The sequence below is a fragment of the Megascapheus bottae genome, chromosome 16 (assembly GCF_031878675.1).
Source record: "Megascapheus bottae isolate mThoBot1 chromosome 16, mThoBot2.hap1, whole genome shotgun sequence".
NCBI lineage: Eukaryota > Metazoa > Chordata > Mammalia > Rodentia > Geomyidae > Megascapheus > Megascapheus bottae.
In genome coordinates this window covers 10,081,462-10,098,914 of record NC_143524.1, presented here as the reverse complement: position 1 = coordinate 10,098,914, position 17,453 = coordinate 10,081,462, and the positions used below count along the sequence as shown (strand labels likewise).

At 35.3% G+C, this 17,453-nt stretch overlaps 3 protein-coding genes across 3 annotated transcripts; all 3 read right to left on the bottom strand.

Moving 5' to 3' along the window:
- Window positions 1-290: 290 nt before the first annotated feature.
- LOC150052668 (olfactory receptor 5M11-like) lies at window positions 291-1,259 on the bottom strand. Its single transcript, XM_090349188.1, has one exon. It carries the CDS (start codon window positions 1,257-1,259, stop codon window positions 291-293), a length of 969 nt encoding a protein of 322 aa, XP_090205314.1.
- Window positions 1,260-5,673: 4,414 nt separating this feature from the next.
- LOC150052667 (olfactory receptor 5M5-like) lies at window positions 5,674-6,645 on the bottom strand. Its single transcript, XM_090349187.1, has one exon. It carries the CDS (start codon window positions 6,643-6,645, stop codon window positions 5,674-5,676), a length of 972 nt encoding a protein of 323 aa, XP_090205313.1.
- A 6,776-nt stretch (window positions 6,646-13,421) lies between these two features.
- On the bottom strand, window positions 13,422-14,360 carry LOC150052666 (olfactory receptor 5M5-like). Its single transcript, XM_090348760.1, has one exon. The coding sequence runs from the start codon at window positions 14,358-14,360 to the stop codon at window positions 13,422-13,424; it is 939 nt and encodes a 312-aa protein (XP_090204886.1).
- Window positions 14,361-17,453: the final 3,093 nt, after the last annotated feature.

The window sequence follows — 17,453 nt, the reverse complement described above, 5'->3', positions numbered from 1 at the left end:
TACATGAAAACTTTTGAGTCCTTGAGTTTAAGACCAATAACAACAAATGCTTCTTTGTTGTTTTGTTTTATTTTGCTTTTGTTTTTCGTGGGACTTGAACTCTGGGCTTAGGTGCTGTCCCCAAGCTCTTCAGCTTAAGACTACCACCCTACACCTTGAGCCACAGTGCCACAATAGCACTATTAAAAAAAAACAACTAATTTTTCTAAGCCTTTTAACTGGGATACTCAAGACATATTTATAAAGAACATTAATGCACAAATATAAGTGCATTTGGGCTAAAATTACAGCTATTGTTTGATGAACAATGGACACACTGACATTGTTCTAAGAGTATTTCTTCTGAGCACATTCCTCAATGCCTGCTTGACATCTTGGTTCCTCAGACTGTAGATCAATGGATTAAGTAAGGGACTGACAAATGTGTAGAAGACAGCTATGATTTTTGACTCCTCCACAGTCTTATCAGTTGGTGGCTTGACATACGTGCAGAAGAGGGTCCCATAAAATAAGGTCACAGCCATCACGTGAGAACCACAGGTGGAGAATGCCTTGCGCCTACCCTCTGCCGACTTGATCCGGAGGATGGAAGCAATAATGAAGGCATAGGACACGAGGATGATGGTGAGGGAAGTGGAGAGGTGGAAGCCAGCCGAAATAAGTAAAGTGAGTTCTTTCACATAAGTGTCAGAACAGGAGAGCTTAATGAGAGGTGGGTCAGCACAGTAGAAGTGGTTGATCACATTGGATCTACAGAATGTCAGGTGAAAGGTCAGGATGGCCTGGAAGAGCCCTTCTGAGAAGCCATAGACATAAGGAAATGTGGCCAAGCCAATGCAAACTTGCCTGGACATTTTCACACTGTAGCGTAGTGGGTTGCATATGGCCACATAGCGGTCATAGGCCATTGCTGCCAGCATATAAAACTCAGTGAGGACAAGTGCAATGAAAATGTAGCACTGGATAAAGCAGCCCACAAAGGAAATGGTCTTCTTGGCTGATAAGAAATTAGCCAACATCTGTGGGGTTGTATTGGATGTGTAACACAAGTCCACAAAAGCCAAGTTAGTGAGAAAGAAGTACATGGGTGTGTGAAGGCGAGAGTCTAGTCTGATTAACGTTATCATACCCAGATTGACAAAGAGAGTGACAAGGTAGACTGCCAGAAATAGCACAAAGAGGAGAGGCTGGAGTTCTGGGCGATCTGTGAGCCCTAGCAAAATGAATTCTGTTACCATACTGCCATTTGTGAGATCCATTTTCTCAGGGTCTGCCCTTGAAGCTATGAAAATCAAGCCAGGATAAGGATACAAGTAAGTTACATTTGCAATCAAGCTTTAGTTGAGAATTTACTGGATGTTTGTTTTATATTTTTACTAAACCATGTTATTACCTTTTTATTAAATCACTATTCTGTTATTCCAATACCTATGGTCACAAATATATGCCCACAAGTAAAACTTAGCTACATTTCTATTAGGCTATTATGTCTCTGAATTTTTTGGGGGGGTCTTCCAACCTACATATCCTTCAAGACTGTGTAAATCATTCCCCAACCTACTCCTCTCACCTTGGAAATGGATTAAATCTCTATGATCTTTGTTTTAGTATACTGAATATGTTTCATTTATTCTTAGAATATTACATTTCAGAAATGCATCTACCATTCACACCCACTATATTAATTCTTCAAGGAAACTGGAATGCAGCCCAGTTGATAATTATTTCATGACTAGCAGCATATACTAATGTGCTACACTTTCTATTAAAAAAAGAAAGAAAACATACAGTAGCATAAAAGAATGAATAATCAGTAATATTTCAATTTATGTTACATGAGCCACTTCATTTGGAAGTGGTGATTGTAATATCTGCCCTGTTAGTAACTCAAGCTTAATCGACAGAGGTCTGGTTATCTTCTGAATGGAGTCTTGTTCTTCTGTACAAATTGCTTATGCATGGAGGACACAGGAGGGTGTCAGCATTGACAGCAAGGACAGGGTTGGAGACATCAGCCCTGAGCTTCTGGTTCACATTAAAATAGAAGTAAATAAGTTGGGCACCCATGACTCCTACCAGTAATCCTAGATATTCAGGATGCTGAGATCTGAGGGTTGGAGCTGGAAGTCAACCCCAGTAGGAAAGTCCATGAGAGTTTTCTTTCCATGAAACAAATTAACAACAAAAAGGCTGGAAGTGAAGCTCTGGCTCAAGTAGTAGAGCCTTAGCCTTGAGCATATCAAGAACAGTGCCAGACCCTAAGACCCTGAGAAAAGGTCTGTCTTTTTTTTAGAAATAAAAATCAAGATCCCTGATCTCCACCAATTTAAATTGATCACATATATTTTTACAAAAAAGTAAAGAGTTAAATTTAGTAATGAACCATAAACTTCTGACTGATAAAGATGGCACATACATGTAATTATTATGTGATGACTACTTGATTCAATTAGGAATGTAAAACAGAAGAACTTACTTCCAGTTTTGACATTCAAGTATTTTCTCAGCCCGGAATTGTATATGTTTCTTCATGCCTTTGAAAACTGTAAAATGTAGTCCATTTATCCTAGCATGAGGGAGGTGGGGACTACCTTAAAGCAGTTCTCAAGGGGACTGAGGAGAAGCAGCAGTAAATTTCATACTGGGAATCACCTTTTTACCTATCTTGGTTTTAATTGGAATATCCTGGGAACAAGAAGTTAAAAGGTTGCCTCAGTTATATTTTCTTTAATTTCAAATGTGTCTGTGCCTGTCCCAGGAGCTCTGAGAAGGCTCACAGAGATTTGTCCTTCTGTACTGTGGCTTAAAAAAAAGTCATCAACATGAACTCTACCTTCTTAACAAATGTCAAATGTAAAAGTTATATATCTGTTGGCTTGAGAGATATATTTTATAATAGATTTGTGAAGGCTAAGTATAATGCACAATTGGAATTTATACACATTGGAGAGGCACCCATATTTTTCCTTTTCCAAGGCCCTATTAGTTATCTTTCCACTCTGTTCCTGAGTATAACTGATAAAGATATCTCTTATAAACAGAATCTTGTAATATTTGTCCTTCCATGACTGGTTAGTTCAAAATATACTCTGAGTTCAATCACAATCACACAGAACAGATTCATTTAGTGTTTTATCTTCCAAATTTTCATTGTAAATGTGATACATAGAAAGGTTACTGTTACTTAATTCAAAAAATGAGTACATTTCTTTTGGAACATTTGAGTACATTTCTTCCTTCATTTTCTTCCAACTGGTCCTCCTGAACACCCTCCCCAAAGTGTTATAGTTTATTTTTAACACAGTGTCTAGTGAGTATCACTATCATTTACCTTTAGTCCCACCATTTCTGTGATCCTCCTTATCCTCCCCCAAGCAAGTAAAGAAACATGCATACAAGACAAAATGTAACCCCTCCATACAGCAACTTTACAATAAATGTTTAAATATGCAAAAGTAAAAAAAAACCAGCAACAAAGGAGAAAAACCTACAAAGAGCAAAATTTTCTTGGAGTTCATTTCAATCAATGTCATTTTATATGATTTTATGCACATAGATTATTTAGCACTTGTGATTCTCTCCTAAGAATAATCTCCTTTAGTCTCATGGTGTGAATTTTTAGAGTCCTGAGGTTGGAATAAACTCTATCAAGCTAACGGCCCCCATAAACAGGCTGGAGTTGCCATCCTCATATCAGATAAAATAGACTTCAAACCAAAATTAGTAAGAAAAGACAAAGAAGGTTACTACATACTACTAAAGGGATCTTTCCTCCAGAAGACATAACGATCCTAAATATTTACACACCCAATCCCGGAGCTCCAAACTTCATCAAACAAACTTTACTTACACTGAAACCATACATAGATCGAAATACAGTGATTGTCGGTGACTTTAACACACCACTTTCACCTATGGACAGATCAACAAGGCAAAAACTCAACAGAGAAACCTTAGAACTGAACAACTATATAGACCAACTAGATCCAACAGACATCTGCAGAATATTCCACCCAGCAACGACACAATATACGTTTTTCTCAGCAGTACATGGAACATTTTCCAAAATAGATCACATGTTAGGCCATAAAACAAACCTGGACAGATTCAGAAACACAGAAATTATGCCATGCGCACTCTCCAAGTTTAAATTTTTTAGCTTTTATCATCTATTGTGTTTACTTATAGCTTTATAGACACATTCTATTACACAAACAGGGAAATGATTCAATCCAGGTGACTGATGAACTACTGATACCTGTAAAAGTAATTGAAGAATGTAACAGAGAGCCAAAAATATTTCAAGAAATGTTGTAATAATGTGAGTTGTCAAATAATCTAGAGTCCACCTTTCACCTTCATAATTCTCCTTGAAATAAGATTCTATTCATTAAAACCCAATTATGACTCTCACTCTATTAATTGACATGTTCACCCCAAACTATTTCATCAGTGTAATTTATGGAATGGACACACTATTCGAGTAGTGATTGTAGAGTATTCAACAAATCAATGCCATCAGTTCTTTCATGCTCCTTGCAGTTTGCTGTAGGAGCCAGACAAGGGTGATACAAAATAGTAAATTCTTATTTGATCTGTTACTCATATCAAAACATTTTCATAATTAATGATGGTTTCTAAAATGAATGAGTCAATGCGAATATGAAAGTACACAAAACTCAGAATTTAAAATCAAAGGATATGATTTATCACAAGACAAATATAAATAAACAAAGCCAAGTAAACGTAATACTGTGGAAGGAAGTATCTAATGTCCATACAGTTACAAATATCCATACATTACTGGGATAAAATACCAAATTCAACCTACTTACAAAGAATTGGCCATGAAAAGAAGGGTAGAAGACAGGGGGCAGATGGCTAAGGATCTATGCTTTGTAACTGACAAAAGCAAATCTTCCCAGGAGAATGTAGAAATTTCCATCACACATCAGCTATACAAAACTTTATCAGGCTAGTAATATTATTTAAAAAATAACTTAGAGAAATGGTTTCAGATACATCTAAATATTTATTTACTATATAATGTGCATAAAGATTTTGTGTTTGTTTGTTTTTTTTGCCAGTCTTGGGGTTTGAGCTCAGGGCCTGAGCACTGTCCTTGGACTTTCTCAAAACTAGAGATTTACCATTTCAGCCACAGCAAGACTTCTGGCTTTTTCTATGTATGTGGTAACTAAGAATCAAATCCACGGCTTCATGCACACTAGGCAAACACTTTACGACTAGGTCACACTCCCAGGCACATGTATAAAGTTTTTAAAAGTAGAAAGCCTCACCAAATATGGTCAAACATTTTTAGCCATAGTTTGAAAATTATTGAGTTTCACAACAATTAAATGAGTCCTCATTGCCAAAACGTTTGGCTTTTTTTTTATTTCATCACTTTGTGCTTACCTGAATTCTATGAATGAAATCATAATAATAAAATTTCAGAACACCTTGGCTCTACATTCATCACTGATTTTCTGTGCCCTTTAAAACTTCAAATATAATGCAGTAAATTCTAGATAATAGAAACACAGAAGACAAAGATATGTGAATTAAAGGTAAAACATTGAAGGAAAGTGGCTTATGAATTGGTTAGGTACTGTAATTAGTCACACAAGAAGGGCACTGTATATATATTTGACAAAGTTTATTTAACAAGAGTTACTTTTTGATAAATTTTCTTAATGCATTTTTTACATCTTTGTTTCTCAGGCTATAGATGAAAGGGTTTAACATAGGACTCACAAAGATATAAAACACAGCCACAATTTTCCCCTGTTCTACAGATGTCTCAGAAGGGGGTCTCAGGTGCATGCAAAACAGAGTCCCAAAAAAGATGGTGACTGCTGTCATATGGGACCCACAGGTAGAGACGGCCTTACGCCTCCCCTCTGCAGAGCGCATACGCAGAATAGTTGTGAAGATGAAAATGTAGGAGATGAGGATGATAGTGAGTGAGCAAATAAGGTTGGAACCCGCTACCACAAACATGGCAGTCTTTTTGACATAAGTATCAGAGCAAGCAAGGACCATGAGGGGAGGGTCAGCACAATAGAAGTGGTTGATCTCATTGGGTCCACAGAAAGTCAGGCGAAGCATCAGGATGGTTTGTACTAAGCCATTCGCAAAGCCATAGATATAAGGAGCAGCAACAAGGCACAGGCAGACACGCCTGGACATTTTGCTAGCATATAACAAGGGCTTGCAGATAGCCATGTAACGGTCATAAGCCATCACTGTGAGCATGTAATAGTCTGTGATTATCAGAGCAATGAAAAAGTTGAATTGTATAATGCAGCCAACAAAGGAAATGGTTTTTCTCTTGGACAAGAAATTAACCAGCATCTGAGGAGTGACAGTGGTAGCATAACAGAGATCGACAAAGGAGAGATGACTGAGGAAGAAGTACATTGGGGTGTGAAGCTTTGAGTCACTTCTGATTAAGCAAATCATGGTTACATTGCCAATCACTGTGATGAGGTAGACAAGTAAGAAGACCACAAACAGGACTGGCTGCAATTCTGCTCGATCTGTCAGTCCCAGAAAAATGAACTCTGTTACTGTTGTGTGGTTTTCTTTAACATTGCATTTGTCTGTCTTCCAATGTCCTGAAGAAACAGAAATAAAATTCATATGTCTTTATCCTTCATTCATTATTTTGATCTGAGTTCTCCTATCCTCTTTAGAATTTTTCAATATATGTTGCATACAAAATTGTCACAGAAACATTAGGTTAAAATTTTAAACAGGTGAATTGATATGAAGTTTACTATACATGTGAGTGTGTGTGTATATATAATCTATTACATATAATCTATCTACTTCCTATTTATTAATCTTTCTATCATGTATCTATCATCTTGTTATATCTCATCAATCATCTAGCTATCATCTTTTTCTCATGCTAAAGGAATTCTTAATATATAACGTTATGCAAATTATGCTTTACATTACTTGAGGTTTTGTTACAATTCTTTTCTATATTCAACTTTTGCCTTTTCTTTGAAAATATTTATTATAAGCATTAATTTTAATCATAATTTTAATTTTTGTTTTGTAGTGCAGATTTGATATGTATCACCACTGAAATTTACCTATGTTTTCCCCCAGTGGAATAAACTTGAGAAAGTCAAAACTGATAGGGTGCCTCTCCCCATGTATTTAGGATGTTTCCCAGACACTGTGAAGCCAAGATAACTTTCAAGCTGTTCCTTCACTCAGTAATTTGTGCTTATGTCCCCTATCCATGTCAGCAGGCCCTCAAGATACATTTTATCTTTTCAAAACTAGCTCAGGATATCATTTATTTGTATATTTTTTTCTAGGTTTACAAATAATTGTTTTGGGAGAAAATGAAAGTAAATTTTAGCTGTTTCTGAATATAGTTTGTTCTTACAAATATGCTTGTGTGTAACCTTGATATATTTATATGCAAAGGACATAAATGATACACATATGCAAGTGTACATAGACATATACATACATAATGCTGGTGTGATTCAGCATTCATGAAATGGAGTTGCTTATAGAAAACAACATATCAAATTCCTTAACTCTATGACAGGGTAAAAATGAAGAACATCTTAAAACCAATTCCTCTGTCCAATTTAATTTAATGTTTTGACTTCTTTCTAAGGCTCATAATATTATAAAATAATATCATGGACTAAATTTAACTGAGTTTCCTTAACAGATAAAATACATGTATTTGAGAGTTTGGTGAAATAATACTGATAATAGTTCTATACTCCTATAACTGTGACTGTGTTTGGGATGGCTAGATTCAGTATATTCCTGTAATCTGAGCTCCACAGGAGTCAGAATAAGGAGGACTGCAAATCTAATTCAAACTCAGGTAAAGTTCAGGAGACCCATTACCAAAAACAAAACACATAACTTCTAGAAGGCTTAAAGCAAGGCTCCAGTTGTTTCAGGCTTACCTACTCTGTGTGAGTCTCAATTCAGTAGCTGACACCATGACAGTTGGGAGAGAAAATGCAATGAAGCACATCTCCAAACATTTGAAAAGATAAATGATCATGGACACAAGAATGAAATTTTGATGTTATGTTTTGGTGACATATACACTGTTAAGATTTTGTCATACACACCCTTCTTAAAGACCATAGCTTGGATCACTTGGAAATTCATGTTATAAAGATCATCAGACAAGGGTTCTTGTCTATTGGGTTTTTCAATTTTGCCCATGAAGACTTTAAACATATTTCCTAAGATAAAAATATACAAAGTCTCAGCTGGGCACTGGTGGCTCAGACTTGTAACATTAGCTACTCAGTGTTTGAGTTCAGAGGATCATGGTTTGAAGCCAGCCCTGGCTGGAAAGTCTGTGAGATAATTATCTCCAATTATTCACCAAAAAAAGATGGAAATGGCACCGTGACTCAACTGGTAACACCAGAATTTAGCACAAAGTTGCTCTGTGATGCTGCCCAAGCCCAAGGTTTGAGCCCTAGGGTCAGAAAAGAAAGGGAGGGAGAGGGAAGGGGGGGGAAGCAAACAGTGACATTGATAATTGATATATGTATTTCTATTTTACACTCACAAGATTTATCTGAATTTTCCATGGATGCATTATGACAGTGATCTTCCTTTTAAGAAAATCCACCACATGTGCAGCTGAGGCCAGATAGCATCACAGAGAATTATCTGGAAGAGAATGAAGTAATGGGAATGAAGTAAAGGGCTGATGTTAGAAGTCCTTCCATGGAAGGGAGTGAATTCAGGCATGCAGAATATACTTACAAATTGCAATCACTGCTATTATGGAGAAACACATGGGTCAAGGAAAGAACATGATTCCACAATAACAGAGGAGCTTCTGAGGGTCAAGGACTGTGCCCAGCCTATGGTTACAAAAGAATAAATGTAGGAAACCAGTGTTTCTTTGATTGGCACTTGTCAATAACTTTGATTGAAATAATGTTCTCTTTAGTCTAGCTCCCTTTCTTTTATGTAAGCACTGGTCTATTGCATGTTCCCTCATGAGAACTGCACTCTGAGGAGAGTCACAGCATTTCCATAGACTGTTTATTATTAACCCAATTAGGATTCAGATCAATCAGGACTTTTCTCAATTACGATGTTGATTACTGGATTGCAAGATTCAAGGAGATCATAGTTTATTCTACCTGAGACAGAAGAGTGATTTCATAATGACAGCATCAACATGAAGAACCTGAGAATTTTTAAACTTTATAACAGAATTGTCCCATAGGAAATAAAACCTCCAGGGCTCAATTATTCTTCCCAGAAAGTAACTTACTTAATGAGCTATATTGTTACAATGAAATCTCAATATTTATCGATTTTTGCTCACTCTCTCTTGTCCTCAGGGAATCAAATCTCCCAAAAATGCTAAAGCAAAGAGAGCTCTTATTTACTTTAGGTGGTACTAAATATCTTATTGGGGGGCTACTTCAAATCTATTTATTTTAGAGGAAAAATGTATTAGAATCTCCAACATTGTAGCAGTCAATTTATTTGATCTAGTCATTTCATGATTTTGAGCCTCATAAAACTAAATTTCAGCCATTGGAACACTAAAGGTGGCCACTGTAAAAAAGCAAAAACAAAAACGTTCTTTTGGGATCCTAACTCAACTGACGGCCACACACAAACTTCAGTTGTTGTACAAGAATCAGTTGTTATACTCACTAGCAGTATTACTACATGTAAGTCTGCATTTGATCATGTTGCTTAGACATGCTTTCCAGTCCTTTCCTCAAGATTGCTGTCACTTTGTTATAGTGGACCAAAAGACCTGTTGCCTCTCTTTCTCACATACCCTGTCATCAGTCCATTAGATCATTTTGTTTCCTTTACTACTAAAATATATCTATATCTGCATATCATCTACTCCTTGCCTGCTTTGTTTTTGTTTTTACCGACACCAGCGCAACAATATCATTCAGTTCGATTGTATTTTAAACTGGTATTCCTATCTCTAGAATCAGCTAATTTTTTCTTTGTGTATAAAGCAATCATTTAATGATTTATAGCCATAACTTGTTCTTTTTGCTTTATGATGCACATATATCCATACATACATGAAACTATAACATTACCTATATTATGGAAATATACTTTTCATAAATAGAACCATAATCTATAGACTATGTATGTATTTATATGTGAATATGTGTGTATATCTTTGTGCTTGTGTGAAAGAAGCTTTATTAAGGTTGTGATCATTCTCTTCAGTTCTCACCCCTGCAAGTACCCCAAAAGGCTAAAATATAAAGTATTTGAAGGTACAATTAAAGTGAATGTTTTCTATTGAAGTATTTGAAATGTATTCTCTTCAATGAACCACATATGCCTAATCTACAACTTAGGAACTAAAGGAACAAAAAATCATGCCATCATTCCAAAATTTGACCGAGCGTAGCTAGCATTCCTTCTAAAATATGATTCGACTTATTTCTGCTAGAAATTGGCTCTCACTTATTCATTTATTTATGCCTGTGTCCACTAAATGTTTATTTCTTCACTTCATTTTATGAGACTTTATGAAACTGGCACAGATGGAGTAGCAAACAAAACTAATACCCTTATATCCTTCACACAGCACTGTAATCTGAATTTAGACAGCCAATTACTGCTGCATAATAAAATGGGCAAAAAAGCCTGCATGGTCTGCCCTTCATTCTCTATCATTTCCTCAGTGAATGTCTCCCCTTTCTTGAAGTTTTCTCTCTATTCCATGAGGAGTTTTCTTCTTGTAATACCTTTTAGGAAAGCAAAACAAAACAAAACAAAAAGTTCTTGCCTTAGTGCCTTCATGTTTGTTGTATGTTGACAGGCATCCATTGGATATTGTCTCAATCCACGATTTGCTCAAATACCGTTGCCAAAAAGCTTCATTCTTGGTCCACTACATCCTATCCCATCTCTGCTTTACTTTTCTTCAAATCTCATGAATATCCATGGGTAGTTCTGGTTTCAGAACTGGCCCCACTTGGATAGAATTGGAAGGATGATCAGAACACAGAGATGACGAGGGCTCATTACTTGAGTTTTCTAAACCATGGGCAAGGAATCATGTTGCTGTGTTCCCAACCAAGGTGACGAGAAACAAGATTAATTTTACACATTCACTTATTTACCACAGATGGATGAGTGAAGCATTTTTTAATAGTCTTAAATAGAAATCACACGTGGAACTTTAGAGAAAATCAAGGTGTTTCTGTTCAATGTGAGATTTTTTCCCCTCATAAATACATCAAGAATTCCATTTAATCTTTTTGAAAGAGGGTGTTAAAATTATTTTATTAATCATAGGATGAAGATTTTTATGAAAGGACTGGCACAGACATGAGAAGTTGATAAATGACAGATTTAACACTAAAGCTTCATTGAGGAAGGTATGCAGTAATAAAATAATGTAATGATAATGGTGATTACTATCATTATATTGGCTTTCAGAGTTTAAGTCTTGGTATGTAGAGCTCATGTCACTCTTTCATTCTCCTTCTAAGTTTTGGCATGACAGATGTGTCCTATAGTGATATTTTTCTGATAAATAGAATTTTATTTTCTCTTACCAGATTTAGAACAGTAGGAAAATGTTCCTAATGTGCAAGAGCAGAAAACTCCATATATGTTAAAAATTGAGGGGATACTCTCATGAAGGAAAATGCTACCTTTTTAAGACAACATACACAAAATATGATACAAAAATCTGAATAACTTTTGGGTCTCAAAATGTTACTCACTGGAAGTTCTAACACACATGCACCTGTATTTAATGCTCAACATCACATAAACTGGTAACACTATGTGTTACATAGGCTATCTTCAAATAAATCTTACATATCATTAGATAAACCATGCACATATAGTAACAGAAACTAGGCAGATGTTGAAGATACTTGCATTGTGTATAAAATACGGGCTTAGTATAGTAGTTATATTCACTATTTGTATGGAACAAAGTAAAATCTAGACATAATGCATTCCTGTAATCTGGGATTTGTGGGCTTTGTGGCCTGCCTAATGCAACCAAAATTATCAGCAAAACAACTGGGTTTCTACGGCTCACACATGTAATCCTAACTCCTTGGAAGGCTGAGATCTGAGGATTTCGGTTTGAAACATGCCTGGAAAGACAAATTCAAGAAACTTTAACCTGTAGCTAATCAAGGAGAAAAAAATGAAAGTAGAGCTAGCAGAGTGCAGAAAAGCTAAGAAGGATGGAAGGTCCTTGAGTGCACAAGCATTATTGTAGTGAATTCCACATGCATCAATGTCCATGCATCAGTGTGCATAAAATACCAATATACTCTGCTTCAAAAATAACAGTAAATCATTAATAAAAAGTATAATAAGAGGTAGCTTATTTATAACAATGCTGTTTGTTAAAATAATTTATCAGGAGCGGGAGTGTAAACTAGTTTTAGAGTGCCTTCATAGCATGCACAAAGACCTGGCACCTGATTTCTTGGCACCACATTCACAGAAAAAGCCAGAAGTGGTACTATGGCTCATGTGTCAGAGCACTAACCTTGTGCAAAAGAAACTCAGGAACAGGGCTCAGGCCATGAGTTCAACTCCAAGACTGGCAAATATATATATATATATATATATATATATATACATATATATATATATATATATATATATATATCTGAGCCCTCCTAACGAATCTGTCATCATTGGTTCAACTTAAGAGACAAAAAACAAGAGACATTATTACTTGCCATTATTGCTGGTTTTGTTTTCTTTTCCTTTTGTATTGTTTGTTACTTTGTATTTGGGAGGATACTGAGGGACACCGATAAGTTGAAACAAAGGTAAGCAAATAAAACAGTGATATTCACTAGACACTAATGAGTGGGAATGGGAGGAAAAAAATAGGAGAAAGCTAAGGAACTAACCACTTTGTATATTAACTTAACAATAAGTAAAACAGAAAAATAAATAAATAAAAATTTTAAAATGAGACAAGTCATCAAAAATACACTGAAAAACAAAGCAAGATATTTAAATAGCATGTAATTTTCAAAAACTCACAAAATTCTCATCTCTTCTGGTTGAATTTTCTCAAATTTGATTTATAAATTATTAATCACAAAGAAAACCTAATGGCTCATCAAGAAAAAGGACATTTGGGAAACCCAGCAAAATGACATGTGAACATGAGATAAATCATGTATTATGTATTCAATTTGCAAAGCAATAATAAAGCCTGTGGTCATGACTGTAGTTGATTGTGCTTATAAAAAGAAATATAGCCACTAAGTCATAGCTCACTATGTATTGATACTTTCGTATTTGAAGTAGGATAGACATAAAACAATCTCATATCCAATTGTATTTGGTAATTTGAAAATGCTTGCTAATTTTTCAAGGAACAAGACTATCTTCTACGCCTATGAACATAGCTAATCTTACTTAATAAGCCACTCTTTTTGCATAATTTTCTTTATTGCACTTTTCACATCTTTGTTTCTCAGGCTATAGATGAAAGGGTTTAACATAGGACTCACAAAGATATAAAACACAGCCACAATTTTCCCCTGTTCTACAGATGTCTCAGAAGGGGGTCTCAGGTACATACAGAACAGAGTCCCATAGAACACAGTGACCGCTGTCAGATGGGACCCACAGGTAGAGAAGGCCTTGCGCCTCCCCTCTGCAGAGCGCATGCGCAGAATGGCTGTGAAGATGAAGATGTAGGAGATGAGGATGATGGTGAGCGAGCAGCTGAGGTTGGAACCCGCTACCACAAACATGGCAGTCTCTTTAACATAGGTATCAGAGCAAGCAAGGACCATGAGGGGAGGGTCAGCACAATAGAAGTGGTTGATCTCGTTGGGTCCACAGAAAGTCAGGCGAAGCATCAGGATGGTTTGTACTAAGCCATTCGCAAAGCCATAGATATAAGGAGCAGCAACAAGGCACAGGCAGACACGCATGGACATTTTGCTAGCATATAACAAGGGCTTGCAGATAGCCATGTAACGGTCATAAGCCATCACTGTGAGCATGTAATAGTCTGTAATCCCCAAAGAAATGAAGAAGTTAAACTGGATGAAGCATCCAATGAAGGAAATGGTTTTTCTCTTGGACAAGAAATTAACCAGCATCTGAGGAGTGACAGTGGTAGCATAACAGAGATCGACAAAGGAGAGATGACTGAGGAAGAAGTACATTGGGGTGTGAAGCTTTGAGTCACTTCTGATTAAGCAAATCATGGTTACATTGCCAATCACTGTGATGAGGTAGACAAGTAAGAAGACCACAAACAGGACTGGCTGCAGTTCTGCTCGATCTGTCAGTCCCAGAAAAATGAACTCTGTTACTGTTGTGTGGTTTTTCTTTAACATTATGTTTTTCTTCCAATGAGATCTAAAGGAAAGGGAATAAAATTCATGTGGTTTATTCATTCCTTATCTAGTTTAAGTAATCTGACAATTCTTCCTCCAATCTCAAACCTGTAAAGAAATCCATGCATAATACATCATTGTCCAGAGAATATGATATTAATGAGATTTAATTGGTGGATTAATATGAAGTTCCATTATATATTATTTTGTATATATTCCTTTATATACATTATCTAATATATAATTGTATATTTTATGTTTGTAATGCACATACATTCTCATGTGTATTATACACTATATATGTGTAGATAATTCATAGCATACTCAGTATAACATATGATATATTAATATGTGTGTATATGGATACATACATTATGCATAGAGGAATCATATATTTCTTTTAGTTTTTCATATTTGAGAATTGTATACTTTTTTCAAATCTTTAACATCTTTGCTCATTTACATTTTCTCTGAACATGTAGATTCAAAGAACTATTCTCTACCGCTGTAATGTTTCCTTTTAACCAAGTAGCTTTTGATGTGCCATATCTTGTATCACCATTTGAACTCATCTGTTTTTCCCTATTATCTGAACCTGGAGAATCTTAAACTACATTCTCCACTGTATCCCTAAACAAGGTATGTGTATCTAGCCATTGGAAATGGAGCTGATACTGCAGCCTCCCCTCCTGTGGAATTCATACTCCTTATATTCTCCTGTCCCCATCAGGAGACTCAAGCTCACAGATATGCCTTAAAGTTTCAGAATTACTTTAGCATCACATGTTGTTTATTCTTTTTCTGCTGAGGACAAATAACTGGTTTAGCTAGAACAAATCAATGACAACTAATCTATCATATAATAAAGATAAGATGTACTTACATGTGTGTTTAATATATTTTAACATGTTTACAATATATTATGCATATATAGGTACATATATACATAGCTATAGATATTTGAATAAAATATTATACATATATCTTATATAATAGGGATAGTTATATATCTCTGTATGTACACATATCTGTAAGGAGGATGTGACATGTACATGAATATTTGCATACATACACTTATATTGGATGTAAAGTTTTATAGGATTGTGTTATTCTGACAAGTTTTACCTTACAATTAGATGATTTTAAAAACTGAGAAACATATCTGACAAATTGTTTTCTATGTGTCTATTCTAACACTTGCAATGTTTTTAATACTACAATATAAATTGAGTGCATATTTTGCAAAGCAGAAAATGTTTATGTCATGCTAAAATAATACTTAAAATTCATTATACAATTGAAAAAGTACCTAAGGTACTACTTAGCTATTTAGACTGATGTACCACATCAGCAGTAAGTAGTACTTGCCTGTAATTTCAGGTATATGGAAAATAGGAAGTTCGTAAATGGGAGACAAACCTGGTCTAAGTTAGGGAGATTCTATTCCCGAAACAAAAGATTAAAAAATTTCAGGAATTGAGTACTTGTATAGCATGCAAAACATAGTGCAATCAATCCTGATTAGTGGGGGAAAATACTTGAATTATCCAACATCTGACAAAAAAACAAGTAATCATGGAAATTATATGGAAAATTAATATCCTCTTTTGATGCGCATTTGTACACAGCAGAGATATATAACTATTCCTGTTATTAGAACTATATACAGAATATATACAAGTCTTATTATAATATGTATGATATATGTGTATATATGCAAAATATGTATTGTACACATATTACAATATCAAAACACTAGTAACAGAGCAAATCAGTTTGAGAGGCATGTTACAAATTTGTCAGCCTAAATTTGTTATTCATTTCGCTTATGAAAACATTGGATCTAATATGAAAAATAAATCAAGTTGAATGAAGTTATTTTATGTCTTTTTTTGTTCAGGGGCTTCCTTTTCAAAAAATTTTATTTGTCAGGGTGATGTATAGAAGGGTTAAGATAGTGAATACACTTCTTCTCAAACATTGCTACCCCTTCCTTTGTTTTTCTCACACTTTCCCTCCCCAACTCCCTCTCATTTTTTTATACTTGTAAGATCTGACTGAATTTTCTCAGAATATTGCCAGTAAGTGCTACTCTTTATTTCTGAAGTAGATTTTGTTGTTGTGAGATGTGTGTGTGTGTGTGTGTGTGTGTGTGTGTATTTTACTATTCCTTAGCTTTAACTCAAGGCCCGGGCACTGTCCCTGAGATGTTGTGATCAAGACTAGCACTCTACCACTTGAGCTACAGCTCCACTTCTTATTTTTCATGGTTAATTAAAGATAAGATTTTCACATTGATTTTCTTGTCCAGGCTGGTTACAAACTGTGATCCTCAGATCTCAGCCTTCTGGGTAACAAGAATTAAAGTTACCAATGTCTGGCTTATGCAGTGATATTTTTAATGCCCTTATTTAATGGAATATTAAGCAAGGTTTAATATGACTAATGTCTCAACCCATTGTTCACTCTGGGAAATGAGGTAATGAAAGAATGACCATGTAGATATATTGATGTGTGTTCTGTGACAGTGGCATTTTAAGGAAAAATAATCTAACATTCTACCATATAAAATGCTCTTTAGCAAGATAATCTCACAAAGAAGAATTTGCAAGGGATAAAAGTGATTCTGGGGACATCTTAATTTTTGCCACTTATGGAATTTGGCTAATAGTAGCCATAGCACTTCCATAGGAGGGTGCTATCCCAGGCATGCAGAATACACTTGCAAGTTGTTACAATGAAGGAAACAAGTCTAGGAAAGTAAAAAGATACAGAAACATGAGCTGCTTAGAGACAACAAGAATTGTGCATTATCTACAGTTACAGACAGCGCAATGATATAGATGAATGTTTTTTGATGGGAAGTGGTTACAAACATTGATGGTAATATTACACTACTTGGTCTAGTTCCCTGTTCCTAATTCACTGATTTATCTGATTAGGATCTGGAATAATTTATACTTTGTCAAATGACATTATTTATCATTGGATGTTAAAATGTTATAGATGTTTCATCCTACCTGAGACAGGAGAGTAATTTCACAAGGACAACAATGGTATGAAGACCTTGAATCATTTATAACAGAATAGTCT